The 10,278-nt window shown below is 40.0% G+C and overlaps 1 protein-coding gene across 1 annotated transcript; it reads right to left on the reverse strand.

Annotated features, from left to right (window-relative positions):
- Positions 1–416: 416 nt before the first annotated feature.
- On the reverse strand, positions 417–4,973 carry LOC138982982 (zygote arrest protein 2.S-like). Its single transcript, XM_070356372.1, has 3 exons — positions 4,869–4,973; positions 3,205–3,369; positions 417–1,469 (listed from the first exon to the last, which is right to left on the reverse strand). The coding sequence occupies exons 2-3, from the start codon at positions 3,292–3,294 to the stop codon at positions 1,257–1,259; spliced, it is 303 nt and encodes a 100-aa protein (XP_070212473.1). The 5' UTR covers positions 3,295–3,369; positions 4,869–4,973; the 3' UTR covers positions 417–1,256.
- Between the last annotated feature and the right edge of the window lie 5,305 nt (positions 4,974–10,278).

Consider the following 10,278-nt stretch of genomic DNA (forward strand, 5'->3'; position numbering starts at 1 on the left):
ACACTAGGCTATCCAGTCAACTTCACCGCCCCCCACCCGGCCTCATCTTTCCCCTTCTTCCTTAAAGGCAATGAAGATTTGACCGGGCCCCGTCAATGTGTGTGTGTGTCTCTGTGTGTGTGTGTGTGTGTGTGTGTGTGTGTGTACTAGTTTATGTATATTTTGGATTTGTTCGTTTTATTATTAACTGTTGTATGTTTTGTTTTTGTTTTCACACATTACTGTTGTATGTTTACCTTTTTCTGTCTGCCGTGTGAACATTTCGAGCGCAAGAAATATTACTCCGGTGACATAAATTTAGATTTATGCTGATCGCAGTAACAACGCGATGGAAGCATTCAGACCTCTTTACAAGAGTTGCGACTAAAGGTTCGTCAGGAATTCTCACATCAACACCCCAAAAATCAAACAAAATGTCAAGTCTTGAAAAGGTTTAATGTATACTCAGACACAACTTTACATTATCACAGAAACAACATCAAATGGTTGTAAGCATCACTTCAGTGGGTCTGCAGGCATAACTGACACAACAGAAAACTACATTAATTGGGAGTTGTGCGTTAGTTAATAGTGTAAGATAAGGGAAAATAAGACTCAATTCATGTAACAGAAGTAAGAGCTATGTCAAAATATGACATTGACAGAGATGTGTATTTTGTTGTTTTGTGATTTTGTTGTTGTAATTTAGAAAGACATGGCGTCATGGTTGAGTCAGTTGAACATTCATCATCATTTTTCTATCGAGGCATGCGAGAAAAATTTGACATCTTGATTTTACTTTCAAAACTTTTGTTACTGACAAAAAAGTTTGGAGGTTACAAAGGTTTTGATATTGTCAATTTTGGAAGATCTTTTGATGTCTGACCGTAGTAGAAAGTCCAAAGCTGGCTGAAGTTGGCAATAATTGTTACTTCAACACAAAGGGAGAAAAAAAAACTAATGGAAAATCTTGAAATAGTGCAAATCAATCTATCCATGTATAACTTTGATGTTCATATGGTGCGATGTGGTGTAGTGTATGTGCATGCATGCGTGCGTGCGTGAGTGCGATCGTGCATGCGTGCGTGTGATCATATATTATCATTCCATGCTTAGTGAACCTGAAAGAGACAGCCACAGTTCTAGGATTCTAGGTGTCTCTTGTTCAATCACTATTTTAAGTAAGGGCTATTTTGACCTCGCATACTGTGCATAGGACTTCAATCTATGTCTCTGACACCTTTTAACTTCAGCCAGGACTTTATACTGGGGGTCTTTCAGTAGCTTTGGTGACACGGCATACCAGCGCGACACTTGTGACAGAGGTGAGCCAGGTGGGGCTTGCTGGGGTCCACGTGTCGCTTCTTGTCTTCCAGCTCTTTCTTGGTGCACGTGCATTCGGTATTGCCGCACTGTGAACACTGGATCTTCTCCACCCGGTACGGCGTGCACGGCGTCTTGCAGTCCTTGCAGTCTTGCTCGTACAACGCCTGCGTCAAGAGATTGGGGAAGAGATTATGGATGGGTTGGTTGGCGGGGTGGGGTGGTTAGTTGGATGGGTGGGTATGTGGGTTGGATGGGTAGATGGATGGGTGGATGGATGGACGGATGGGTGGATGGATGGATGGACGGACGGATGGATGGATGGACGGATGGGTGGGTGGATGGACGGATGGATGGATGGATGGATGGACGGATGGATGGGATAAATGGATTCGTCGATTGCCCTGTTACTATTCATGAGTACGAGACTCGCAGTGCTGAAGGTGTTTTTTTCTTGTGTCTGTGATCAAAGTTCGTGATAATTTTTTTTATCTCTCATTTTGTTGTTGTTACCACTACAACACATTCGTAATGAACAGCGTTTTTGTATCTGTATCTGTGATAAAATGTTGTGACATTTTTTTCTTATCTCATCGGTATGTTGTGACTCACCAACGGCACTTGTTATTACCACGACAACACATTCGAAATGAAAAGTCGTCGATTTTATTCTCTCTGGTAATTCTGTTTTCTTTGTTGTTTACTCCTTTGGTTCGATCGAAACTATCAGAACTATGACATGAGGATGAAAGTTTGTTGTTCATTTAAATAATTCTTACTCTCTCGGGTGCCACGAGACCTGTTCCCCGGCGGAACTCTCACCAACTGTTGTTGTCTTTGTTAATTGAGAGCGCTTCCTTCCCTTTTTTTTCTAAGACTATGACAGCGCCGTTGCATCACAACTGTCAACTGTGTTAAATAAGCTTGGCCCAAAAATTAGTGCAACAACAAAAGCATTAAAACACAATTGACAGTAAACACCGATTTAGGTCAGCCTATTGGTCATAACTTCTGAAATTTCCAAAGCAAATCATTGAGAACTTGAGCAGATATCTGATATGGCTCTTTGGGTGGAGGACCCCCTCAAAAATGGCCACAAAACGTGCCTTTTTGGGCCTCTGAAACGGTTGACACCTACCGCCTTTGACAAAAGGCTACATAAAGACTAGAGAAGTCAGGTGCATAAAACAAAATGTTCTGAACAGGAAATTGAATGGCCTTTCCTGTGGTTGTCTCAAGTGTTTGGTTTGTGCATATTCTGAAATTTTGCAAATTTTAAAATATGGGGCTATGGTTTTTGTCAGGTCGATTTTAAGGGTGACCTTGTTTGACAGGCTTTCACGGGATGCCTATACGAAGTACCATCAATCAGACAAATGATATGTACAGCTGACATAATTACCTTTTGGGGCATATAAAGTTTACCTAAAATGAATTGCGTTTTAATGCTTTTCTTAGCGTGCGAAAATTGTTGCAATAATTTTTTTTGGCCAAGTTTATATTGGCCAAATAGCGGTGATTTGACATTCTAATCATAGTTTTTATGATAATTGTCAATATGAGTCTGTTCTTTGGAGTTATCATTTGTGGTGCGCATGTTGAAACACCAACACTTGAATGCAAACTTTCAGGGTAATGTTCCAGAAAAGTGTCTAAGATTTAAGGAAGCTTTTTGCAAGATACCACACTTTGCAGACGCCGGAAGAACCGTGGTGGTGTGTTTAAATTAAAACAAAATCTTGGTGAAAAGCAATCATTTTAACTACGAATTTGGATTCATTTCGTAAAACTTATTTTCAAGTTCAAGGAACATATACGTAACTACATGCGGACTGTTATGTGAGAGAGAAAGTTCATTTCGAAAATTAAATTGGAATGTTACCACTTTCTCTCTATACTCACAGTGTCGGTTCCTTCGTCACAGTAGACATGAGAACTCTCCCAGGTCTTCCGGCAGCTAGAGCAGCGAAAGTAACCGTAACGTCGATCCATTCTCTTTTAACCTTTGTCGTTTGGGAGAAACCAACTTCGTTCCTGTCTGTGCGGCAAGTTTCCTGAGAAATGTACCTGCAGTAAGATATCAAGGCTATGTCAACGAAAAACCAAAATATCCCAGTGTACAAATGTATTGTCTATAACTAACACACTCTTTTCATCCCTCCCCCAACCCATCCCCAAACACCCGCCCCTCTCCCTTGTAAATCAGATGTCAAGATATTAATTTTGACCTTTCGATTTGTAAGATATAGGTTGTTCAACTTGTAAAGCAAATTTGATGACAGCACGCTCATTAGCTCACTAGGCTAATTAAAATATTTATCCAGAACATAATTATATTGTATGATCCTTTTGCTATTTAGGTTTACATGTGCATTTAGAAACCGTCTTTGAACACTTCAAACATGTTCACTAGGTATAGTAATCAATGACATCTTTGACAGCATTTCATGTGGAGTAATTGGTTTCAGCGTCTTGAGTCTCGAATTGTCGTTCTAATAGTTTTACTGCATGGTGAAACCAGTTTGCAAACATTCGTTTTTTAAAGCTTACAGTTTTATTCTTTTGTTTATCATATTATAACTTGTTCTTATTTTCGGTAAGTTTTAACAAAATAGAAGCAAGAACAGAACAAAACAAGATGTTGGACAAGTAGTTGTGATGCTAATATTCAAGCCCATGAGCTGGAGATTGTTTTCACCCTCTTTGCATACACTTGTGTTTACAGCGTCGGTCTTGGATTCAAAAACAACAATTGCAACACTTGCAGCAACAACAGCAGCAACACCAACAACAACAATAATAACAACAAAAGTCATATAACAACAAAAGCCAAGTAACAACAACAACAACAACAACAACAACAACAACAACAACTAACAGCAACAACAACAACAGAAAATGAATGTGAATGCTTTTCAAGGGGTAGACTATTTTAGGTATACTCCTTTGGAAACGCAGGCCATAAAATATTTTTTCAAGCATCGAGTCGAAATATTGAATAACACAGGCCTCTACTTTCATTTTTTTGTCTCCATTATTCGGAACAAACGACTTTCGGTAGTTTCTATTTACATAAGCTTGATACAACTTTCGGTTCGTAGCTGGCATTGTTTGCCGAGGCTTTAGAAGTTCAAGAAGCGTCAAGTTTCACTTCGATTTACAGTAGCCAGATTCTAGTCATGCTAAATATAACTCTTTTGCATGTATCAAGTTTAAATAGGTGCATTCATACTTGACGACACTATGTTTCAATAAGTCGATCGTCGCCATTTTGAAACTTATTAGCTTTTTCTTCATTCATAACAACAACTCTTACTGTTGTCTTAGGTTGATAACATTGAAAGAATCCACTTTACTCCCTTTGATGACAAAGCTAAGTTTCAATAAGTCGATCGTTTCCATTTTGAGACTGACTTGTACATATATGTTTTTACTGCAGGGCGATCCAACGAAGGTAAATTCGTTTTTTTCCCCATTCACAACATAAACTGTTACTGTTGCCTTAGATAAATCACATTGAAAGAATCCATTTTTCTCCTTTTCATGACGAAGAGTATTTTACTCACCTTGGCGAGAGAAAAACACGGCCAATAATTCAGAGTGTACACTTCGTAGATGGCAACCAAGTGAATGACAAACCAACTGAAGGACAGAGACTCACGGGATTGCTTGTATTAGTGACGTCAGCGTGCTACGCAGCTTCGCGGAGCCACCCACAAAGTAAAATGAAAGTTGGTTTCTGCGAAACAAAGCCAAATCATAACAACAAGATAACACTTGTTTTTTGATCAGCAAAGTGCTTTCATAAATAAAATGATTGTGTGGCTGATTGTTTGCACTCTCAGTAAAAATGTTTACGTAATAAGCTTTTAACCTTCACCGAATCACGCTTTGGACTACTCAGTCCGGCTGATGTTGGATGTGTATTACCCATACTTTCTAAAGAAAAAACAAGTCGCGTAAGGCGAAAATACAACATTTAGTCAAGTAGCTGTCGAACTCACAGAATGAAACTGAACGCAATGCCATTTTTCAGCAAGACCGTATACTCGTAGCATCGTCAGTCCACCGCTCATGGCAAAGGCAGTGAAATTGACAAGAAGAGCGGGGTAGTACTTGCGCTAAGAAGGATAGCACGCTTTTCTGTACCTCTCTTTGTTTTAACTTTCTGAGCGTGTTTTTAATCCAAACATATCATATGTATATGTTTTTGGAATCAGGAACCGACAAGGAATAAGATGAAAGTGTTTTTAAATTGATTTGGACAATTTAATTTTGATAATAATTTTTATATATTTAATTTTCAGAGCTTGTTTTTAATCCAAATATAACATATTTATATGTTTTTGGAATCAGAAAATGATGGAGAATAAGATGAACGTAAATTTGGATCGTTTTATAAATTTTTAATTTTTTTTACAATTTTCAGATTTTTAATGACCAAAGTCATTAATTAATTTTTAAGCCACCAAGCTGAAATGCAATACCGAAGTCCGGGCTTCGTCGAAGATTACTTGACCAAAATTTCAACCAATTTGGTTGAAAAATGAGGGCGTGACAGTGCCGCCTCAACTTTCACGAAAAGCCGGATATGACGTCATCAAAGACATTTATCAAAAAAATGAAAAAAATGTTCGGGGATTTCATACCCAGGAACTCTCATGTCAAATTTCATAAAGATCGGTCCAGTAGCTTAGTCTGAATCGCTCTACACACACACACAGACAGACAGACAGACACACACATACACACACACACACACACACACGCACGCACATACACCACGACCCTCGTCTCGATTCCCCCCTCTACGTTAAAACATTTAGTCAAAACTTGACTAAATGTAAAAAGAAAATTGAAAAGTATGGGTCGTTCACGACGCACGCCATCCGAATAGGTTTACAGATTTATTGATTTATTTATATGGGACATTTATATAGCGCTTGACGTTCTCTAAGCGCTTTACATATTAATTTCTGCCGTGTGAGATGGAATATTTTACACAATATATCACGCATTCACATCGGCTAGTAAATCTCAAGCTATTACGGCGAAAATATACTTTTCACGGCCTATTATTCCAAGTCACACGGGTATTTGGTGGACATTTTTTATCTATGCCTATACATTTTTGCCAGGAAAGACCCTTTTGTCAATCGTGGGATCTTTAACGTGCACACCCCAATGTAGTGTAATCGTCTCTTTGCAGAGTATGGATCGTACACGACCCACATCGTCCGACTTGGGATAAACACCGTAAAAAATTCTTTTTAAATTCCATATGGATCCACATCATTCGGACTGCGTGGTTCAAATTATGTCATAGTTTATTTGTTTGTTTACCAACATAATCATTTGAAAAGAGGTTGGTATAGGAAGGTCTCATGGTGTTTGAGGATTTTACGAAGTCTCAAGTGAAAACTCCTAATAGTTTCAAAGATACAGACACTTTTTGAGCTGTCCATTGAAAGTATCTGCTTGCCGTTCTGTCATACACCAGAGACAGCATTTCGGCATAGATTGACTGGGGCCTTTGATCTGTACCCCAGGGCCTATACCTCAGCGTGTCCTAACCTACTTAAGTCCCATTGCGTGCCACATAAATAAAAAAAAAAACGAATTCCACAAATAACTCTGTCGGGTTTGTATGTGTTGTGAAAGAGTGAATGCCCTTGCTTTTTACTCGGACAAACATTGGAGGGGCCAATCATTAGTGAGGGGTGGACAGGAGCACGCGAGAAGTTATTTGTCTGAGGAAAAGCAAGGGCAGTCACTCTTTCACAACCAATACAAACCCAACGGATTTATTTTCGAAAATCGTCTATCCAAGACTTGACGTGGACTTTAAGCTAAAGCCAATAAACAATGTATAATAGCTGAACACATTGGCGTTGTTGTAAAATAAGCTGTTTTGTTGTCGTATGATTCATCTTTTTCCGTCAAGGCCTCGGCCTTTAAAAGAACACTCTCGAACTAAGGATATCCCTAGGTGCATCAGAGTAAAACAGTATTTCTCGGGCAAGGAAAAGCTATGATGCAAACCAAATGTCAGGAACAAATTCTGCAGAATTAACAGATCATGTCCCACAAAATCCTTATGAAGGAAGCTTGAGGGTCTGTAACAATTAAGTCTTTGAGTCATCACATCAAACTCCACGACGATCGATTTGTCGAGCAGTTTCACGCAATGTCAAGAAGATGAACTTGTTTTTCTTGATCCTGCAAAGCGAAACTATGGCCGTGTGTTTGAAGACCAGGGGGGATGTTTTCAATGTAATAAGCCGTAGAAAATACCTCCAAACGGTAATGACGGAAGCAATAATGACAACGATAATCGCAACATTATGAGTATATACGTTGCAAGGCGGAATGACCTCCTGTCCTTTCGTGGCATCCATTTCTGATTGTCCTCCCATTATGACACCGACCGGGTAATCAAACAAGCCAGGCTCGCCGTGTCTATGCAAGTCTCGCTTGCCGAGACTGGAATACCACTCGAGCGAGAGAGAAAGAAGTGGAACGTTTGAACAAGTTTTATTGTAAAAAAAAATAGCACTTCATCTATTAGCTTTGCTTCCTGATTACCGTCTTTTAGCGCTAATCTTTCTTGCCTGAGAAACGGGCAGCTGTGCCTTTTACGCACTCACTTTTCAATGAGCAGCCTTTCAATGCACTGCTTCTATGGCCTGCGCAATAGGCTCTTCCCATTAAGACGCACATAGCGTCATGCTGCGGAGTACATAATGGAAGAGTGCATGGCTTCGACATTGAGACGAGACTGCAGAAAGAAAATCAAAATCGAACAAATATCTTTTCTAGCAAAGCGCAGGTATATTATCTGCAAGTAAGATCATGTGCTTGTAAACAAACTTATACTGCGTAACTTACTAACCAGGAATAATTGGTTTTTGTGTTTTTTTAACACTCTTTGGCAAAACGCACCAATTTTTGTACGGTGGTACTTGGGACTTAAAGGCACAGTACGCCTCCCGTAAACCATCACAGATACTGTCAGGCTTGTACACACAGTACAAACACCCTTCCATTTGAACGCTCACCAAACGGGAACATCCTAGATGCCCTACGTAAAGAGCGAGCAATTTTCAAAGAATTTATTTTTGCGTGGTTTATCTTACCCCTGAGCCATCGTGAACCCGTGTGATCCAGTTTCCCTTTTTCACAATGCAGTCGTCAGTTTGTAATTTGAATGGGGCTCGCTGTGAGCTTATCTGCAATAGCACGTTATGTACCTCTGACTTTTCACGAAAAAAACGAATGTGATTCATAAGAACTCTAGCGATGGCTTTTGACTGCCTATAAACCGTCGTCTGCTATGAAAATCACGACCTTGCGTGACCCTGCTTTCGGGCTTTTCAAACTTTCAAAACTTCGAATTGTACTGATCTTGTCTTGATGAAAAAAGAATTCTTTTATTATTTAAGAATGTTTGTGTAACAAGCTGAGAATTTATTATTTAGATTTTAAAAGTTAGGTCTAGCGCCAAAACGCACCACGGTCCGAATCATTCTGATAAACATCGCTCCACGGCTATCGCCAGTTGAAGGGAAGTAACTCATTTTTGACCTGAGTTCAGGATGGGTCCGATTGAGATGGAGACAATCCGAAAAATTATTTCTTTGAAAATTGCTCGCTCTTTACGTAGGGCACGTAGGATGTTCCCGTTCGGTGAGTGTTCAAATGGAAGCGTGTTTGTACTGTGTGTAAAAGCCTGACAGTATATGTGATGGTTTACGGGAGGCTTACTGCCCGGGCGTGATTTCCGGTATCATAACAGCCGTCCAGCACCAAACCGAGGCGCCATTGTTGTAGCAGGCCAAGTCCACGAAAATAAATTCTTTGAAAATTTCTCACGCTCGACAGAAAGCAGCCAGGATGTTCCCGTTCGGTGAGCGTTCAAATGGAAGCATGCTTGTACTGTATGTAGACGCTCGGGGAGCTCTGTGATGGTTTACGGGAGGCTTACTGTGCCTTTAAGGACACCTTTGGGACCAGCCCAAACGTTCCGCACATTAGAGGTGGCCTCTCATGGCAGGTTTGTCGTTTGAAATAATAGACAAGGGGACTGCAGAAGGTGTACTTTATTTGGGAGGTGGCCTGTGATCAGAGGGGCGTCACATCGCAGGTACCCATGTTATTCTAGCCAATGATAATCTTTCAATGTATTTTCATGGCAGAAAACAAGTAATTTATGTTTAAAGCCGTAATCTTTGGAGTCGAAAATCTGTGAGACTTGCTAAAAAGGTATATAACCAGTGGCTTGAACAATAACACGATGATTTTTCTGTTGACATAGGTCTGCAATAATTGTTGTTGTATTTTGTATTTCCTTCGTGAAAACATGAAGAAACCAGCATATTGTTATTGTTTCTTCTTATACACAGAGTATAGCAAATGTTTGATCGAATAATAACTTAATTGGCAATCTAGTGGCTGCTCCGCCTGGCGTCTGGCATTATGGGGTTAGTGCTAGGACTGGTTGGTCCGGTGTCAGAATAATGTGACTGGGTGAGACATGAAGCCTGTGCTGCGACTTCTGTCTTGTGTGTGGCGCACGTTATATGTCAAAGCAGCACCGCCCCGATATGGCCCTTCGTGGTCGGCTGGGCGTTAAGCAAACAAACAAACAAACAAATCGAATAATAACACGAAGTAAGATCTCTTAAGATATACAACAGTTTAATAAGAGTCGCGTAAAATAACTCTCCCTTGAGGAATGAAGTCTCGTGTTCATATCAGTGCCCCTTATTCTCTCAGCTGCCAGGAGACTGGTTCCGCATAACTCTCATCTACTGTTACTTGGAGCGTTTTCTTCCCTATGTTGTCTGATTTTGGCATTAGTATCCATCTGCAACACTTGCTTGTGGATCAGTTTGGAAACAAAAATAACATGACTTGGTTAACCCTTTTGTAAATAAAGAATAAGTCGTTATCAGCAGTAATGTTCTCCCGTACTGA

Source organism: Littorina saxatilis, linkage group LG12 (genome assembly GCF_037325665.1).
Source record: "Littorina saxatilis isolate snail1 linkage group LG12, US_GU_Lsax_2.0, whole genome shotgun sequence".
NCBI classification, from domain to species: domain Eukaryota; kingdom Metazoa; phylum Mollusca; class Gastropoda; order Littorinimorpha; family Littorinidae; genus Littorina; species Littorina saxatilis.

What these genes read in the sequence shown, in the direction of transcription:
- LOC138982982 (XM_070356372.1), bottom strand. Translation starts at nt 3,294, where the DNA reads ATGGATCGACGTTACGGTTACTTTCGCTGCTCTAGCTGCCGGAAGACC. An exon ending in GTGACGAAGGAACCGACACT is followed by an intron (nt 1,470 to 3,204) that starts GTGAGTATAGAG and finishes CTCTTGACGCAG; the next exon opens with GCGTTGTACGAGCAAGACTG.